General features: G+C 58.3%; 1 protein-coding gene across 2 annotated transcripts in view; it reads left to right on the top strand.

Annotated features, from left to right (window-relative positions):
* The window catches only part of LOC105485940 (ATP binding cassette subfamily A member 3), a 61,131-nt gene extending 46,680 nt beyond the window's left edge, over nucleotides 1-14,451 (top strand). For both annotated transcript variants that reach the window (XM_071083930.1, XM_071083929.1), the window contains 14 exons: nucleotides 644-830; nucleotides 2,001-2,304; nucleotides 3,349-3,622; nucleotides 4,667-4,871; nucleotides 5,312-5,531; nucleotides 5,873-6,031; nucleotides 6,950-7,122; nucleotides 8,521-8,649; nucleotides 8,809-9,003; nucleotides 10,872-11,059; nucleotides 11,582-11,752; nucleotides 11,951-12,141; nucleotides 12,336-12,409; nucleotides 13,533-14,451. In XM_071083930.1, the coding sequence (XP_070940031.1) occupies nucleotides 644-830; nucleotides 2,001-2,304; nucleotides 3,349-3,622; nucleotides 4,667-4,871; nucleotides 5,312-5,531; nucleotides 5,873-6,031; nucleotides 6,950-7,122; nucleotides 8,521-8,649; nucleotides 8,809-9,003; nucleotides 10,872-11,059; nucleotides 11,582-11,752; nucleotides 11,951-12,141; nucleotides 12,336-12,409; nucleotides 13,533-13,664 (2,602 nt within the window). In that variant the 3' untranslated portion in view covers nucleotides 13,665-14,451. The remainder of the gene's footprint in view (nucleotides 1-643; nucleotides 831-2,000; nucleotides 2,305-3,348; nucleotides 3,623-4,666; nucleotides 4,872-5,311; nucleotides 5,532-5,872; nucleotides 6,032-6,949; nucleotides 7,123-8,520; nucleotides 8,650-8,808; nucleotides 9,004-10,871; nucleotides 11,060-11,581; nucleotides 11,753-11,950; nucleotides 12,142-12,335; nucleotides 12,410-13,532) is intronic.
* Nucleotides 14,452-19,408: the final 4,957 nt, after the last annotated feature.

Here is a 19,408-nt window from a genome sequence, read left to right as displayed (position 1 = left end):
CCACGGGCTGGCCTGGAGTCAGCCAGCTCCGACTCCAGTCAGTCAGCCCTCTCTCCAGTGAGAGAGAAGGGCTCTGGCAAGGGCCAGAGGCGCGGGTACCTAGGCCTCACAGCGGCCTGCACGCAGGAGCAGGAAGCGGGCGGGCAGGGCTCACACAGCTCCAAGGGTGGCCTGATGAGTTTGCTTAGCCAGCTGGGGGATGCCTCCTGCCTGCTGCAGCCTCAGTGGTGTTTCCTAATTGGTGGGGAGTTCTAGGAAGGGGTGTGTGTGTGTGTGTGTGTGTGTGTGTGTGTGTGTGTGTGACGTAATTCACATAATATTAAAAAATCACCTCCTCTGCCAGGCGTGGTGGTTCATGCCTGTAATCCCAGCACTTTGAGAGGCCAAGGTGGGTGGATCACTTGAGGTCAGGAGTTCGAGACCAGCCAGGCCAACATGGTGAAACCCTCTCTCTACTAAAAATACAAAAATTAGCTGTGCATGGTGGCCAGAGACACTGATGAGTGAGGGAACGCATAGGCAGGTGCATGAGCAAGCCAAGGACTGCGGCGACACTGCTCCCCTCAGTGCCTCTCCACACAGCCCCTCCCTCCACCCACCCCGGGAGCTGGGTCCTGACGGGTCCGCGTGTGTGTCGGCACAGGGTCGGGAAGCTGGTAGACAGCAGCATGGACATCCAGGCCATCCAGCTGCCTGCCCTGCAGTACCAGCACGAGAGGCGCGCCAGCGACTGGGCTGTGGACAGCAGCCTCTGTGGGGCCATGGACCCCTCCGACGGCATTGGAGCCCTCATCGAAGAGGAGCATACCGCTGTCAAGCTCAACACTGGGGTGAGTGCCCAGGCGCGTGGGCAGGCAGCGGGGGAAGGGCGAACAGCCCCCAAACACTTCATGTGAGCCGATGCAGAGGAGAGGCTGTGAGGGCGGAAACAGGGTCTGAGAGAGTCAGCGCACCAGGCAGAGGGCAGGCAGAGGGCGGGCAGCGGCTCACACTGCATGGGTCAGCAGGGAGAAGCGTCTGAATGGAGCAACTGGAATTTCTCATGCTCTACCTCAGGCCCAGCGCCCTGCTCAACAGGAACTTGCCGGGTGCCCAGCTCTGTGTTGAGGAGGCTTTCCAGCAGCCAACGACGGGGAGGGGGGTTGCTGCACCTGGTTCACAGATGGGAAACCGAGGCCTGGGCCAAAGTCAAATGTGACAGAGTGACAGAGCTCAGTCTGATCCCTGGTCAGCCTGATCTCAAAGCCCTGACACTCTCTGCCTTGGAGGACCAGGAAGGGAAGAAGCTGGAGAACAAGGCAGTCAGGCTGGTGGGGAGGCTCAGCCATTTGTTTCCTGTGACCTGCATGGTGGTGTCTCCTTGAGGCAGGGGGAGGGCAGGGGATGGCAGTTGGTCCTCTACTGTCCTGAGACAATGAAACTGTATCTGGGCCGGATGTGGTGGCTCACGCCTCTAATCACAGCACATTGGGAGGCCAAGGCAGACAGATCACTTGAGGTCAGTAGTTCAAGACCAGCCTAGGCCAACATGACAAAACCCTGTCTCTACTAAAACTACAAAAATTAGTTGGGCATGGTGGTGGGCGCCTGTAATCCCAGCTACTTGGGAGGCTGAGGCAGGAGAATCGCTTGAACCCAGGAGGCGGAGGTTGCAGTGAGCTGAGATCACACCACTGCACTCCACCACAGGGGACAGAGTGACCCTGTCTCAAGAAAAGAAAATTAAATAGTGTCCACCTTGCGTCCATGGCCACTGTGAGGCCTCCAGTACCAATGTGCACGGCCCCATGGAGACCTGCAGAGTATGCACAGGCGAGCCTGCCACGTGGTGCACTGAGCTCCCCCCACAGCCATTTCAATGCTCCAGGAGTCTCCAGTGCAACCTCAGCTCCAGGCCCCCAGGCTGGCATCACACAGGACAGCACCTGCCGCAGGTGGGTGGTGGTCAGGCACTGGCCCCCAAGCAGTGCTGTTGTCACCTGTGTCCCCCTCTGCCGCAGCTCACCCTGCACTGCCAGCAGTTCTGGGCCATGTTCCTGAAGAAGGCTGCATACAGCTGGCGCGAGTGGAAAATGGTGGCGGCACAGATCCTAGTGCCTCTGACCTGTGTCACCCTGGCCCTCCTGGCCATCAACTACTCCTCGGAGCTCTTCGATGACCCCATGCTGAGGCTGACCTTGGGCGAGTACGGCAGAACCGTCGTGCCCTTCTCGGTTCCTGGGACCTCCCAGCTGGGTCAGCAGCTGTCAGAGCATCTGAAAGACGCACTGCAGGCCGAGGGACAGGAGCCCCGCGAGGTGCTCGGTAAGGGGCATCCCAGGGGCGAGATGGGATCGGGGGCCGGTCGTGCGGCCAGAGTTCACCTTCCAGACTGCAGCAGGGTCGACATCTGGGGAGGATGGTTCTTGGCTGTTCTGAATGTGCTGAGGGAAGTTCAGCAGCATCCCTGACCTTGCCCCACCCCATCGTGACCATCAAACATGCCTGGAAACATTGCCGATGTCCCCTGGGTGGCAGATCATGGCACTGAGTCACTGGGGGTGCCAGAGACACTGGCATACTGGGGCCGGGCTTTGTCAGGCATCTCCTTACTGAAGCTGTCTTTCAGCATCATTCACGGGCAAAATGCAGAAACATAGTGACTTCAAGTTACCTTTGCTGTGTGACGATGCTGGCGACAGTGCGCCTTCGTGTGACAGGGTGTTTTCTTCCATCATCTTAAAACCCACAATTCTTGACCAGGCTCAGTGGCTGACACCTGTCATCCCAGCACTTTGGGAGGCCGAGGCAGGTAGATCACTTGAGGTCAGGAGTTCTAGACCAGCCTGGTCAACATGGCAAAACTCTGCTCTACTAAACATAAAAAATTAGCTAGGCGTGGTGGTGGGCACCCGTAGTCCCAGCTACTCTGGAGGCTGAGGCGGGAGAATTGCTTGAACCCAGGTCGTGGAGCCTGCAGTGAGCCAGGATCACGCCACTGCACTCCAGCCTGGGCGACAGAGCAAGACTGTCTCGAAAGAAAAAAAAAAAAGAGTCTTGGTAGTCACAGTTGGATACTGCCCCAGGCTCAGAACAGGGACCATGCTCTGGTTAATGGAACCTACTGGAAGGTTTTCTTATTTTGCAGCTGCCTTCCTGGCTCCTGACCAGCATTCACAGTTCCACGTACTGAATGATGACAAAATCCTGGCAGAAATTAGGCTCTCTTTAGGAGGAGAGTGACAGGGCGGGCAGCTCAGAGGATGCTGGCACCACTGCATTGGGTCCCTGATTAGCCATGCTCAGATGGCAGCGGGTACCCAGGTGTCACCTCCTCCTGTGTCCTCTGACTCTGCCATTGCTCCCCAGGTGACCTGGAGGAGTTCTTGATCTTCAGGGCCTCTGTGGAGGGGGGCGGCTTTAATGAGCGGTGCCTTGTGGCAGCGTCCTTCAGAGACGTGGGAGAACGCACGGTCGTTACCGCCTTGTTCAACAACCAGGCGTACCACTCCCCAGCCACTGCCCTGGCCGTCGTGGACAACCTTCTGTTCAAGCTGCTGTGTGGGCCTCACGCCTCCATCGTGGTCTCCAACTTCCCCCAGCCCCGGAGCGCCCTGCAGGCTGCCAAGGACCAGTTCAATGAGTATGTGTGCTGCCCGTCCCCGTCCACCCTGGCCGGGGACCCCAGGACTGACTGCCCTGGGCACTGCCACAGGCCTATAGATAGAGCATTGTGTCTACTCTCCCAAAGCCCCTGGGTCTGGTAGGAAACCCCTCCCACATCCTTCTCCACCATCCACAGCCCCCACTCCCTGTGACAGCAGATCAGCTGTGGGCCATCCCATGCGCTGCAGTCCTGACGGGGACCTATGAAGGCTCGGCAGGCAGCCCTGCCTTCTCCTAAATCTACCTGGCTCCTGCCAGCCACTGTCCTCACTCCACACTGCTCTCTCCAACAGTGTGACCCACTGGACACATAGCTGAGGTGATGGAGGGTGAGCAGAGCAGGACTTGGCAAGAACTGCTGTCCCTGCCCCTCAGATGGCCACACGTCAGGAGTCTGCCATGCCATTGTGTGGGCAGGGCTACCCCGTTCCCAGCCACAGAGCCCCAGAGCTCCGGGGACCACCTAGAGGAGGCCAAAAATTCTGTTAATTTCAGGATAGCCACTCCTCCTCAGGGCAGTGTCGTCTCCACCCACATTCCAGGCTAGGCCTAGGCCTGGCGATGGCTGCATCCCAGCTTCTAGCTCCATCCCTGCCCCGAGAGCAGAAAAGCAGCAGCCCTCGATCTGCTCTCCTTGCTGTCAACTCAGGATCCTAGAATAATGCGCAGAGGCCCGGAGAGGCTTTCCCTTTGCCACACTCCAGGGGGATGCAGCGGGGTTCAGGACCTCCACACCTGGGCAGGGTCGCAGGCAGCCATGGGGCTGAGAGCTGGGCAGGGGGCGGGTGATGAGGAGAGTGACACTGCCATCATCACATCAGCATAGGAGGTCCAGAGGAGCCGTTCTCCGGTGGGGGCAGATGTTCCTGGTATGGAACCGTGGTGCTCGTGCTCTCCCATAAGCCCCTTTATTGGTTGGGCCGCTGCCCTGCATGCCTTGGGCAGTCATAACTGAAAACCCGACCTTTCCTGCCACCCAGGCATGCTGTGCTCCATCCCTGACCTTCCCTGTCCCCCGCAGGGGCCGGAAGGGATTCGACATTGCCCTCAACCTGCTCTTCGCCATGGCATTCTTGGCCAGCACGTTCTCCATCCTGGCGGTCAGCGAGAGGGCCGTGCAGGCCAAGCACGTGCAGTTTGTGAGCGGAGTCCACGTGGCCACTTTCTGGCTCTCTGCTCTGCTGTGGGACCTTATCTCCTTCCTCATCCCCAGTCTGCTGCTGCTGGTGAGCGCCGGAGGGTGCTGGGTCCGTTCCCCTGTAGACCACAGGGGGTTTGCCCTGGGACCCCCTTGCAGAACCACAACCAGCTGGGCAGCCTAGGCCGGCAGCTCAACCCAACTCAGGGAGCACGGCTGGAATCCCCTGGCGGCTGCCACCTCGCCTCCTCCCTGCACCCTTAGCCTTTGCCCTCCATACATGGGCAGCGCCCACAGCAGCCACCCTGGTTACAGCTCCCAGTGCAAGGGGACAAGGGGAAACTGGGACAGAGAGGGCCTGGGGCTGAAAGCCACTGCGGGGGCCAGACATGGCCTGTGGGGCTGATGGGCATGGGCCAGCTGACCAGGAGGGGTCTGAGGACCTCCAAATGCTCCTCTCACCCTTTCCCCACCCGTGAGCTGCTCTCAGCTTGGCGTGCGTGGCAGTGCCTCCCTGTGCTGCCGCAGGTGGTGTTCAAGGCCTTCGACGTGCGTGCCTTCACGCGGGACGGCCACGTGGCCGACACCCTGCTGCTGCTCCTGCTCTACGGCTGGGCCATCATCCCCCTCATGTACCTGATGAACTTCTTCTTCTCGGGGGCAGCCACCGCCTACACGAGGCTGACCATCTTCAACATCCTGTCGGGCATCGCCACCTTCCTGATGGTCACCATCATGCGCATCCCAGGTGGGCGCCTGGAGACCACCCCCAGCCCCCATGGCCATCCATGGAGCCGCTCCGCCCAGACAGGGAGGCACCCGCCACAGCCAAGGCAGGACTCAGGCAATGGGCCTAGCTCATGCTCACCAGCCCCTCTGCCCCAGCTGGCCCTGCCCGGCTAGCTATGACTGGTGGGCAGGCGTCTGCGGTGTCCTTGCCCTGTGCAGAGCCGGCAGGGGCGTCCCTGGGAGGTGCCCCTTCACTCCGCACAGCACGGAGAAGGCCCTGTGCCCGCCCTGACCAGGCCTGTCCTAGAGGTGGGTGTGGTGTGCCCTCCAGCACAGACTGATCTTACCTCCCCAATGCAGCTGTAAAACTGGAAGAACTTTCCAAAACCCTGGATCACGTGTTCCTGGTGCTGCCCAACCACTGTCTGGGGATGGCAGTCAGCAGCTTCTATGAGAACTATGAGACGCGGAGGTACTGCACCTCCTCTGAGGTCGCCGCCCACTACTGCAAGAAATATAGTGAGTGTCCCAGCCCCGACCCTGGGCAGCACCCCCGCATCCTCAGGACGTGGCCACTGAAGAGGGGCCTCCCAAGGCAGGGGCTCCTCTGCGTCTGAGTGGCCTGGGGCTGGTGCGTTCCTCTGTACTGCCTCGCCCCACCTCCCACAGTAGCCCCCTCATGCCTGCTCGCTCCCAGGCCCTGTATCTGAGCTCCCATTCTCCCACCTGCCTCAGTGTCTGGGCATCTGTAACAAGGAACCACAGACCAGCACTTAGCACCAGCAGTGAATCCCCCACGGCTCGGGGAAGGACCCTTCCTGCCTCTCCCAGCCTCTGGTGGCTGCACGCATCCTGGGCTCCTGGCCGCACCCCCTCACCACCACCGCCTCCATCCTCGCATGACGGCTCCTGTCTCCTGTCTCAAATCTCCTTCTGCCTTTCTCTTATAAGGACACTTGCTGTTGGGTTTAAGGCCCACGCTGATCCAGTGTCTCACCTTAAGATCCTTACTAATCACATATTCAAAGACCCTGTTTCTAAGCAAGATCGCAACCCCAGGTCCAGGGGGACAGAACTTGGACCTGTCCTGTGGGGCCCCCTCAGCCTCCCACACACCCCTCTGTGCTTGTAACGGTCTCCGTCCTGGCCAGGAGGCAGCCCAGGGTTCCCACAGAGCCTGTGCCTCTCAGGCAAGCTGTCACTGCCCTGGGCCTGCCACGTCGCTCATGAGACTGCATTGGATTGTTACGTGCCTGGCCTCTCTGAGCTGTGGTGCCTCGAGAGGCAGCCGTGACCTACTGGCCTTCACATCTCCCCATGGAGGAGACACTGTTACAGGCGCCTTGAGCAGCCTGGGGAGGGGAGTTGAGGCCGGGAACCTGGGAGGGGAGGAGGGCGCCCCAGGCCTCGGGACACAGTGACTCCCTCGCCCCACAGACATCCAGTACCAGGAGAACTTCTATGCCTGGAGCGCCCCGGGGGTCGGCAGGTTCGTGGCCTCCATGGCTGCCTCAGGGTGCGCCTACCTCATCCTGCTCTTCCTCATCGAGAACAACCTGCTGCAGAGGCTCAGGGGCATCCTTTGTGCCTTCCGGAGGAGGCGGACACTGGTGAGCGGCGCTGGGAGCCCAGGACACTGGTGGGATGCTCCCCAGGCCTCTGCTTGGGCCCAGCACAACCCGGGGCGGCTTCCACCTCCTTCTCCACCAAGCAGCTCCTGCACCAGATGGCCTCCCACTATATGGCCTCAGCACCAGCCAGCAGTTACAGCCAGGGTAGGGCACAGCCCTTGCCACTCACGAGGGCTGTCGAGTTCTGAGCCCCTGCCAGAGAGTCAGCCTGGGGACCCAGGGCCGTCCTGCTGAGCAGAGGTGGTGCCCAGGGACACCCAGTGCCAGAGGAGGGGTCATGGGGCTGAGGGTGCTCCACGTGTTTACTGAAAAGGTCCGTTACTCCAGGTCTCCATCCCCTCCCTCAAACAAACAAAAGCAAATGTGTTGACATTGCATTGCACATACAGCTTAGCCGAGGGGGAATTCACTTCTTTAAAATAGTCAGACTTCTCTAAAAAAGGAACTGTCTCCATGTGTTAAAATCTTTGGCGAGGCATGGTGACTCACACCTGTAATCCCAGCACTTTAGAAAGCAGAGGTAGGTAGATCACCTGAAACCAAGAGTTCAAGACCAGTGTGGGCAACATAGTGAGACCCTCTCTCTTCTAAAAAGTTTTTAAAACTAGCCGGGCATGATGGTACACACCTGTAATCCCAGCTACTAGGGAGGCTGAGACAGGAGGCTTAAGCCTGGGAGGTCTGGGCTGCAGTGAGCTATGATTGTACCACTGAATTCCAGCCTGGGTGACAAAGCAAGACTCCCATCTCTAAATCTGAAAACAAAAATCTTACTTTAAGGCTAGGCATGGTGGCTCATGCCTGTAATCCCAGCACTTTGGGAGGCTGAGGTGGACAGATCACCAAAGGTCAGGAGTTCTAGACCAGCCTGGCCAACACAATGAAACTCCATGTCTACTAAAAACACAAAAATTAGCTGGACGTGGTGGTGCACGCCTGTAATCCCAGCTACTCAGGAGACTGAAGCAGGAGAATCACTTGAACCCAGGAGGCGGAGTTTGCAGTGAGCTAAGATCACGCCACTGCACTCCAGCCTGGGCAACAGAGTGAGAGAGACTCTGTCTCAAAAAAAAAAAAAAAAATTAAAATTGTTTTAAAATCTTATTTTATATTCCCCAGCAGAGATTTATGATTTTTCTCCATGAGTCCCACACAGTTCTTTTTCCTCAGATAGTTTATGTCTCCTGGATGCTAGTTCAGCCCCGTAAGACCGCTGTGTCTTCTGGTAAAAGGTCTGAGTCGCAACTGTGGGGCCTAGGATTGGGACAAAGGCCTTAGTCCCACCAGACCTCCCACATCCACCCCCGCCCCTCCCTTCTCCACGGGAGCCACCCTGCGTCTGGGTTCATGCACGCGGTCTCTGTCCTGGTCAATCAGACAGAATTATACACCCGGATGCCTGTGCTTCCTGAGGACCAAGATGTGGCGGATGAGAGGACCCGCATCCTGGCCCCCAGTCCAGACTCCCTGCTCCACACACCTCTGATTATCAAGGAACTCTCCAAGGTACCCTTACAATTTGGGGTGGAGTCCTTCCTGCCAGCCGGCTACCTGGCTGTCCCCAGGGTCCAACCCTGTCCCTGGAAGCTTGCGGCGCTGAGGCTCAGGCTGCTCTGCTTTGCGTCCAGGCCTCTGCATTCCATGTTTTCCGTCGGGTGCCTGCAGGTGTACGAGCAGCGGGTGCCCCTCCTGGCCGTGGACAGGATCTCCCTCGCGGTGCAGAAAGGGGAGTGCTTTGGCCTGCTGGGCTTCAATGGAGCCGGGAAGACCACAACTTTCAAAATGCTGACTGGGGAGGAGAGCCTCACTTCTGGGGATGCCTTTGTTGGGGGTCACAGAATCAGCTCTGATGTCGGAAAGGTGGGTGCAGCCAGGAGGTTCCAAAGGGGTGAGGCAGGCATGGCTGGAGGGGGCACCCTGGAGGCAGGGACGGAGGGATGCTGTCTGCAAACAGCTGCTGCATCTGTGGCTTGAAATGGGCCCAGCACGTGCCTCTGGACAGCGAGACAAGGTAATGAGCTAAAGCTAAGCTTCGCCAGAACTAGCAGGCGATGGGAGGGGAGAGAGATGGGTGCCAACATCGATGAGCCTGGACAGGTATATTCAGCACTGACAGCCACCTCTGCGCAGAGGCCATTCTGTGTCCAGGCAGCTCAGGTGTGGGTTTAGAGGCCTTGATGGGTGAAGGGACGGAAGGCCCTGGGCCCACCAACAGTTTTCCCATGTTGAGCTGAACCCCACCAGCTCCCCCGCAGAAGGACCAGAGGCAGCCCTCCTGCACCTCTGCCTGGGTCCTGCATGGGAAGTCGAGTTTGCCGAGCAGAGCAGGGGAAATGGAAGGCAGGGCCTGGGCCTGAGAAGTGGCCGCGGAGTCCTCTCCTGAGCTCACGCCAGGGGAGCCTGGACAGCAGAGGCCCTGGGCCAGAGTACGTGCGGGCCCTCTCGGGAGGAAAGCCTCATCCTAGGCTGCAGACTTCCCCATAGAGTGTTCCAGGGCTTACAGGCAATGCACAGCAAACAGAGGAGACAGTACCATGACTGGAAGCCACAGACACAGGCCCCATGGGGGGACAAGCACATAGGCGTTAGATCTGCATCGTCAGGCCAGATTATAAAAGATTATAAACTCACTGTGTCTACAGAAATAAATGATGCAATTGAAAGTCTATGCAGGGGAGAGAAAACCGTATATGATCTAGGAATGGAGGAGAGGGTAAGAAGTCCCCAGTACATGTCATCTGAGTTCCAGAAGGAAAGGAAAAGAGAGAGTGGCAGGGGGTAGTAGCCAAAAAGGTATCGGCTAAGATTTTTCCCAAACTGATTAAAAACATTCTGGGCTGGGAGCGTGGCTTATGCCTGTAATCCCAACTTTGGCAGGCCAAGGCAGGCAGATCACTTAAGGTCTAGAGTTCAAGACCAGCCTGGCAAAATGCTGTCTCTACTAGAGAAAAATACAAAAATGAGCAGGTTGTGGTGGCAGGTGCCTATAATCCTAGCTACTCGGGAGCTTAAGGCATGAGAATCACTTGAGCCTGGGAGACAGAGGTTGCAGTGAGCCAAGATCATGCCACCGCACTCCATCCTACAGAGTGAGACTGTCTCAAAAAAAAAAAGATTTTGGAAGCTTGAGAACCCCAAAGAAGGAAGGTAAAGAAAAAGAAATCCAGTATCTAGAATCCACAGAACCCAGGCACTCCTGCTCCCAACCAGCTGCCGAAGGTAGCTAGGCAGATGGCAGCAGGCACGTCCTATTTCTACTGGACATGGTCACTTGCACAGAGAACAGCTGCTGCACCATCTGACCAAGCAGTGCTCACCCCAAAGGTAGTGCCCATAAATCTTTCTTCTTAGAGGGAGAAGAAAGAGTCCTAGCACATTAGACATCCCAGGCATGAACGAGTGGGTGGCCAGCCCTGAGTCTGCCTCTATGTAAAGGCCATTCTTGCACCACCTAATCCCATGGCTGCCTGTCCTGGACCAGGCTCTGAGAGCAGCTCTGGAAGCCTCCCTACACCAGCCACATCCTTCCTGTGTCCCTGTTCCAAGAGCTTCCACTGTGGGCAGCCACCGGGGCCTGTGCACAGCTCCAGCGTCCCCCGTGTACACACACTGGCAGGGACCACAGACAGATGCAGGGATGGGCACCTCAAGGGTAGTCCCTGTGACCCTCTGGAGGAAGGAGGCTTCCCTCCAACCCACCTCCCTCCCCGGCTATGCTCTGACCCCAGGTGCGGCAGCGGATCGGCTACTGCCCACAGTTTGATGCCTTGCTGGACCACATGACTGGCCGGGAGATGCTGGTCATGTACGCTCGGCTCCGGGGCATCCCTGAGCGCCACATCGGGGCCTGCGTGGAGAACACTCTGCGGGGCCTGCTGCTGGAGCCACACGCCAACAAGCTGGTCAGGACGTACAGGTGCACCTCCCAAGCCCGGCCCCTGCAACCAGAAGAGCCCTGGCCCTTCCCAGACTGGAGTCAGAATCAGGGTCCCTATAGCATAGAGCTGGGAGTGACTGCTCAGGTCAGCAGCCAGAGCTCCCACTTGTGGCTCCAGGATGGAGCTGGGATTTGGTTGTGTGACCCAGGTAGCTCCAGGTAGGAGAGGGACTGCCCTGACAGTGCCTGCCACCTAGGGACAAAGCCAGCAGCGAGAGATGCCAGGGCCACTGTGATCCTGTGTAGGTGGTCCCCCTTAGGTGCGGGCACATGTGTTCCTGTGTAGGTGCGTGCACTGGGCCCCTGGGAACAGCCTTCTCTGGGGCCTCTAGCTGTATGTGGTGGGCTCTCCAGGTGCACACACAGCTCCTTCCTCTTCACCAGGGCTGTTCTGCAATTGCTGGGTGTGGGCCTCTGCTGGGACATGGGCCTCCACTGGGACACGGGAGCCAATGCTAACTCTCAGCCTTATTCCCCCACCCGGCACCCTCCTGCCCGTAGTGGTGGTAACAAGCGGAAGCTGAGCACTGGCATCGCCCTAATCGGAGAGCCTGCTGTCATCTTCCTGGATGAGCCGTCCACTGGCATGGACCCCGTGGCCCGGCGCCTGCTTTGGGACACCGTGGCACGAGCCCGAGAGTCTGGCAAGGCCATCGTCATCACCTCCCACAGGTAGAACCTGGGTCCGTGGGTCACTGGAAGTTTCAGCACCGGGTGGGCCGTGGAGGAGCCAGGTGACCAGGAGACGCATGAGCATCTGGTGCAGTGTCTGCACGTATCAGGAAATGCCTGATTGGGGGACCAACGCTTTCCTGTCTGTACAAGCCTTTGGCACCCCCAGCCCTGTCTGAGGCCCCGCCCTCTCCCCAGCATGGAGGAGTGTGAGGCCCTGTGCACCCGGCTGGCCATCATGGTGCAGGGGCAGTTCAAGTGCCTGGGCAGCCCCCAGCACCTCAAGAGCAAGTTTGGCAGCGGCTACTCCCTGCGGGCCAAGGTGCAGAGTGAAGGGCAGCAGGAGGCGCTGGAGAATTTCAAGGCCTTTGTGGACCTGACCTTTCCAGGTGTGTGCTGGCCCCGGCAGCCCCCACTGGGTGGGCCCAGGCCTCTCCCATCTGCTGTGTGGAGCGTCTGTGCCTCGCCCCTGCCAAGTCCCATCTCCCCAATCCCTGGGACAAGGACTCCAGTGCTGAGCACCCAAGCACTCTCCGATCCTCCAGCCCGGCCCTCACAGCAACACCGTCTCTCCTTTGTGTAGGCAGCATCCTGGAAGACGAGCACCAAGGCATGGTCCATTACCACCTGCCAGGCCGCGACCTCAGCTGGGCGAAGGTAAGGCAGTCCCAGGGGCCCCACTGGGCATTCATGGGGCTGGGGGAGGTCCCTCCAGGGGTCTCTCCCTCTGTGTGACTGCAGACTCTTTCCACAGAGGAGTCAGTTTCCATTTCTCCCCTAACACTCACACTGATACGTGCTGGTCTGGGGGTTTTATATCCAAAATATCAGTGGTAAAAGGAATTCAGTGTGCAGTAGGAAAAGGGCCAGGGATGGTGGCTCACACCATAATCTCAGCACTTTGGGAGGCTGAGGCGGGAGGATTGCTTAAGCCTGGGAGTTCTAGACCAGCCTGGGCGACATAGACCCCGTCTCTACAAAAAATTTAAAAATTAGGCCAGGTGCCGTGGCTCAAGCCTGTAATCCCAGCACTTTGGGAGGCCGAGACGGGTGGATCACGAGGTCAGGAGATCCAGACCATCCTGGCTAACATGGTGAAACCTCGTCTCTACTAAAAAATACAAAAAACTAACCAGGCGAGGTGGCGGGCACCTGTAGTCCCAGCTACTCGGGAGGCTGAGGCAGGAGAATGGCGTAAACCCAGGAGGCGGAGCTTACAGTGAGCTGAGCTCCAGCCACTGCACTCCAGCCTGGGTGACAGAGCGAGACTCCGTCTCAAAAAAATAAAAAATAAAAAATAAAATAAATAAAATAAAAATTAGCCAGGTATCATGGTGCATGCCGGTAGTCCCAGCTACTCGGGAGGCTAAGGTGGGTGGATCACTTGAGCCTGGGAGTTCGAGACTGCAGTGAGCTATGACTGTGCCACTGTACTCCAGCCTGGGCTACAGAGCAAGACTCTCTAAAAAAATAAATTATGGGGGGAAAAAAAAGACTTGGCTCAGAAAGGGAACATCGCTGGCTCAAGGTTGTACTCTGAGCTGGGAACAGCGTGAGGAGGAGGCTGGGCCCTGTCCCTGATGGCTCCTTCTTAGCCAGTGTCCTCTCCCGGGGAGCACGGTGCCCTCGCAGGGCTGCCCTCTCTGGGACTCTGGGGTGGGGCTGGGCAGGGGTAGAATTGTGGAGGCCTCACCAGCCCCTCTTGCCAGGGGACTCCCAGGTTCCACACAGGAGCCTGGGCCCTGTTCTCTCCTACCAGTGACTTTTCTGCTCCCCAAAGGTTTTTGGTATTCTGGAGAAAGCCAAGGAAAAGTACAGTGTGGACGACTACTCTGTGAGCCAGATCTCGCTGGAACAGGTCTTCCTGAGCTTCGCCCACCTGCAGCCGCCCACTGCAGAGGAGGGGCGATGAGGGGTGTGGCTGCCTCGCCACCAGGCAGGGATGGGACGGGCAAGCAGGGTCCGGCTTGCATCCTCTCTCTCCAAGTTTATCTCATCCTTTATTTTTAATCACTTTTTTCTATGACGGATATGAACAATTCAAGGCAGTATGCACAGAACGGACGAGTGCAGCCCTGCCCTCATGCCCAGGATCAGCATGCGCATCTTCACGTCTGCACTCTGGAGCTCACCCTCCCAGAGCTGGAGCGGGCCAGGCAGTCTGTGGGCAAGCTCCCGGGTCTCTGGGTGGAGAGCTGACCCAGGAAGGGCTGCAGCTGAGCTGGGGGGTTGAATTTCTCCAGGCACTCCCTGGAGAGAGGACCCAGTGACTTGTCCGTGTTTACACATGACACTAACCTCCCCTGGGGAGGAAGCAGGAAGCCAGGTTGAACTGTAGCGAGGCCCCCAGGCCGCCGGGAATGGACCATGCAGATCACTGTCGGTGGAGGGAAGCTGCTGACTGTGATTAGGTGCTGGGGTTTTAGCGTCCAGCGCAGCCTGGGGGCCTCCTGGAGGCTCTGCTCCTTAGGGCATGGTAGCCGCCGCAGAGCCGGGCATCGTCCCACAGCATCTCCTAGAAGCAGCCGGCACAGGAGGGAAGGTGGCCAGGCTTGAAGGAGTCTCTGTTCCCAGCACTGCACCCTCAGGAAGTTGCCCGCCCCAGGACACGCAGGGACCACCCCAAGGGCTGGGTGGCTGTCTCAAGGACACACTGAATACGTTGTGACCATCCAGAAAATAAAGGCTGAGGGGACACAGTCACAGTCTGTGGGTCACACGCGAGGGGTCACGGGGCTCAATCGCTCGCCCACAATCTATATATGAGGCTCTTCTTTCACGTATCAATCACACAAACGTGGGATGTCGCTTTTCCCAGAAGGGAGCACACGCAGATAATACACTGAGGTGAAGGAACAGGCCCAGAACACAAAGGAAAAAACCGGTTAGATAAACGCCCGGTGATGGGCCCTTAGTCTACAGCCAAGAGAAGAGCAGGCGGGGCTGTGTGGGAAGCACAGGTCTGGTGGGAGAGAAGCTGCTGGCACCAGGGTCACCTGTGGCCATTTGCCATTTCCCAGAAATAACTCTTCATCAGCTCCCTTTTTTGTTATTTATGGAGTCTTGCTTTGTCTCCCAGGCTGGAGCACAGTAGCGCAATCTTGGCTCACTGCAACGCCTCCCGGGTGCAAGCAATTCTCCTGCCTCTGCCTCCCAAGTAGCTGGGACTACAGGCGCGCGCCACCACACCCAGCTAATTTTTGTATTTTTAGTAGAGATGGGGTTTTACCATGTTGGCCAGGCTGGTCTCAAACTCCTGACCTCAAGTGATCCACCCACCTCAGACTCCCAAAGTGCCGGGATTACAGCCATGAGCCACTATGCCCGGCCCCTTTTTATTTATGCACTGTTTTGTGTTTTGTTTTTGGAGACAGCATCTTTCTCTGTTGCCCAGCGTGGAGTGCAGTGGTGTTACCATAGCTCACTGCAGCCTGAAACACCTGGGTTTGTGCAATCCTCCCACCCCAGCCTCCCAAGTGGCTGGGACTAAGGGCATGTACCACCATGCATGGCTACATTTTTTTATTTTTAGTATGGACGAGGTCTCATGTTGGCCAGGCTGGTCTCAAACTCCTGACCTCAAGTGATCCACCCGCCTCGGCCTCCCAAAGTGCTGGGATCACAGGCATGAGCCACCACGCCTGGCGAATACACTATTATTTCTTACAGTTTTCTAAAACTGATTTGAACTTCTGCATTTTACATTCCTTTAGAATTTAGAGTTTTAGAAAAGACTTGTTTTCATCACTTTGGCTCATTTGGGACAATTTCAAGTCTGTGTTTTTATCAGTCTTTGGAAATTTATGAAAGCTGCAAATCGTCTCCAATAGCTCTTTTATTCCCTTTAAACTTCTGCCATCTAGTTCCATGTCATAAAAAATATAGTATGTTTGTGGCCTAAACACTGCCCAAGAGAAAAGGTCTGAAGTGGGCCCTTCTGGCCCCACACCCTCTCTGCAGGGGCTGTGGCCTCTAGGTCGGGCCTGGGGCTAGGAAGAGGGACAGAAGTCAGTGCATGAGGCCACCCAGCTCCATGTCCATGCCCACAGTCCTTCTGCAGGGCGTCCTCAGACTTGTTTTCAAGCCTATGTGTTAGAGATTTAGGAATGTGTCATTTTTCTCCTGTGACACCCTAAAAGGGGGTTGGGGAGAGTGTATAGGACTGAGGGCATAGCCCGCATGAGGCACACACTTGTGAAGCCAGCGTGCATAGACAGGACACGCACAGAAGACACCATCCCCCCTGGCAGCACACTACCAGTGCCAGTAGGGGTCTAAGTAAGGACTGGCACAACTAGAACTCCTTAGGAAAAGGATCCACAGCTTGGGAGTCTGCTGCGTGGGTACCAGGAGGGGCAGGTGCATTCAGGGCGTCTGTGGCAGGGGCCCAAGGCTGCACCCAAGCCTGGAGCTTGGATGACCCCAGGAGCAGCAGGAAGGGCCCATCTGGCATCCCAGGGGCACCCTCAAGGCCTCTGGAAACTCAGTGCTGGGGCTAGGTCACCAGGGACACCCTAAGGAGCCTGGGACTGAAGCCTCAGGACTCCGCCCCGCCTGATTTTAGTCTGAGCTGTGGCCGTTCCCAGCCCACGGGAGGGCAGGGGAAAAGAGCTATGGGCCCAGGGATGGGAGCTACCGGCCCATCCACGCTCCACCCTAGACCACAGGGTGGGGGGGGGGCATGCATTCTCTATGGACACTGTCCCGGAACAACTGTGGCATCTGACAGAGCCGACTCCTGCCCTCCTCCCAGTTCACCTTAGACCTGGGAGACGAGGTTCTGACTTCACTGCCCTGCGTAGCATGGCACAGGGCTCCCATGAGCAGACGGCCCATGGGCCACGAGCCAGGTATGTGGAAGAGCCTGCACCTTCTGTCCTCCAGGCTGGCCCAGTCCAACAGGCTGGCTCAACTGACACCACACCCACAACTCAGAGAGGGGAAGACCTTGCAGTGTGGCGGGCCCAGGCCAAGCCCCTCCACTGCCATCATAGGTTTACAGCGAAGCAGGGGAGCAGGCTGGATACAGGCAGCCCAGGCCACAGGAATGGGCTTGCTGAGGGTATCAGAAAACCCCAGGTCACAGTGGTTTGAAAAAGAAGTTTATTTCTCAGCCGTGTAGGCAGGAGGAGGCAGTCCAGGGCTCGGTCACCTGAAGTCTCAGGGAGGCAGGCTCCATCTGCTGCCCCATCATCCTGGTTCACGCCTCCCTCCTCATGGTCACCTCTGTGTTCAAGGAAGTGCTTGGCCGGGCGTGGTAGCTCACGCCTATGTAATCCCAGCACTTTGGGAGGCTGAGGAAGGCAGATCATGAAGTCAAAAGATCGAGACCATCCTGGCTAGCATGGTGAAACTCCGTCTGTACTAAAAATACAAAAAAATTAGCCAGGCGTGGTGGCAGGCGCCTGTAGTCCCAGCTACTGGGGAGGCTGAGGCAGGAGAATGGCGTGAACCCGGAAGGCAGAACTTGCAGTGATTGGAGATTGCGCCACTGCACTGCACTCCAACCTGGGCGACAGGGTGAGACTCTGTCTCGGGGGGGTGGGGGGGAAAGAAGGAAGTGCTCAAGTTCAGGGTGGGGTAGGGTGTGTGCAGTGGCCTCCGTCCAGTGTCTGTCACCCCCAGGCAGCTCCCTGCTGCGCCTGGACCCACCTGTGCCCTTGGCTCATTCCATCTTGCTGAGTTTCCCATCTCTGTCTTGCTGGCTGCTTTCAGAGACCAGGCCCAGAGTCCTCAAGACTCAGGTGACCTTGGCTACCCCTGGAATCCTGGACTAAAGATCTGCAATAAAAATGTGTCCAGCAGGGAACCATCCTGTTTGCTTTGCTTTTCTGAGTTCCTACAACAAACCAGCCAGGGTGCACTGTGGGGCATACGGACACAGGCCCTGGAGTATGGCTACTTCTGCCTGGGGGCATCTGGGAGGCTTCCTGAGTGAGGTGGGGTCTCACCAGCTCCAGGGGACACCACTGCCGCGCACAAGGTAAGGGTGGGGGTGGAGGATCACCTCCGTGAGGACCCAGACCCCACCCACTGTGGCTGCGGTGGAGACTGCAGGTCTGTCTCAAGGCCCCAGGCCTGACACCTGCAAGAACAGAACCTAGGAGTGACAGAGGGGATTCCACCAGGCCAGCCCGGGGCTTGAACCCCAGCCAGGGCAGCTGCTGTCCACTGCCCCACCAGGTAACGCACCGACCCAGCTGCTGTTCAGCTCCCCTCCGGGCCAGCACCATGCTCATGGCATAGGCCGGCTGGGCCCTCTGAGACCCCCACTCCCACACAGACTGGTCTGCATGGAGGCTGGTGCCTGGCTGCACTAATGGCCAGAGCCCCCTGCAGACAGGCAGCTCAAGGGGAGCTCCAGAATGCAGGAAATGGCCCAGCACGGGAGTCACTTAGGCTGCCCACCCCTCAGGGAACTGAGATGTCCCTCCTTCCAGATGCCCCCCGAACCCGAACATGCTGGGCGTGCTCTGGTCACCCCACACAGGGGGCTCAGGGTGGGAGAGCTGGAGGCTGTCTGTAAGGGGCAAGGCCTCCTCCAGGAGGTAGGATGGGGTGGGGCAGGCGGGATCCCCTCCTCACCTGATGGGCCCTCGAGGCCAGGCTGCAGGCAGGCAGGAGGGGGCTGAAGCAGTGGGGTCAGGCCCGGGGAGCGGGGGCCCTGCCTTCCTTCCTCAACACACGGGGCTGCCCAGGCCCCGCTCCTGGGGCCGGGCCCACACCCCACAGACACTGGTGTCAGATGCTTCGGCTTGAAGGAGCTCCACATGGACCAGCTGCAGCTGCCCCTGGGTCCGCCTGGCCCAGGCAATACCACAGCATCACCAAGGCTCATCTAGCCATGGGCTCAGCCCCCAGGTCCTGAGAGGCACCCCAGGTGCCTCAGTCACAGTCCCAGGCAGCTCAGGTCCCAGGCGGCTCACGGTCACTATCCTTGACTTCATTGTAGCAGAAATGGAGTGCTTTGAGCTTGTGATGAGCACAGGCTCCCGATCCTGGGAGAGTCCAGACGTGCCCACTGGAGGGGCCCCAGGCCCTGATGATACCCACTCCTCAGACATGCAAACCCGGAGCCAGGGAGGCCTCAATGAACCGTATACTCTCCCAACAGACCAAGCTCACCCCACACCTGCACAAGGCCCTTTCAGACCCAGCCTGGCCACCCCAATGGACCTGGCCAGCACCTCCCCCAGCCCCACCCTCTCCAGACAGGTGCCAGGCTATGGTGACCTGCCTCTCAGCAGGCACGGCTCCTCCTCTGATGCCTCCCCCGAGGTCGAGTCATTACCCCCTCGTCCACCTGACTGGGCTGCACATGGCCTCAGTGCAGAGCCAGGTTTTAGTGGGTAAAAGGGCTCCCTTGCTGTGCTTTACCAGAGAATACAACACCCTCCCCAAAGCTCCTTCATGACCCACTGTGACCTGCAGCACCACCAAGCCCATCACCAACCCTGTGTCCCAGGCCACGAGCCTCTAAGCGCAGGCACTGCAGAAGCCACCAGGCAACAGAGGATGGAGGCAGGGAGGACATTCTGCCTTCATGAGGGCATGCCCTCAAAGACAGAGTCGCCCCAAACAGTCAGCAGGTGACCCTCAGCTCTGGGAAGGCAAGGGGAGGAGCTCAGGGCCGTGGCCAGAGCCCACGAGAAGCCT

Source organism: Macaca nemestrina, chromosome 18 (genome assembly GCF_043159975.1).
Source record: "Macaca nemestrina isolate mMacNem1 chromosome 18, mMacNem.hap1, whole genome shotgun sequence".
Classification (NCBI taxonomy): Eukaryota; Metazoa; Chordata; class Mammalia; order Primates; family Cercopithecidae; genus Macaca; species Macaca nemestrina.
Note: the sequence above shows the minus strand (reverse complement) of the source record. Positions and strands in the feature narration are given on the sequence as shown.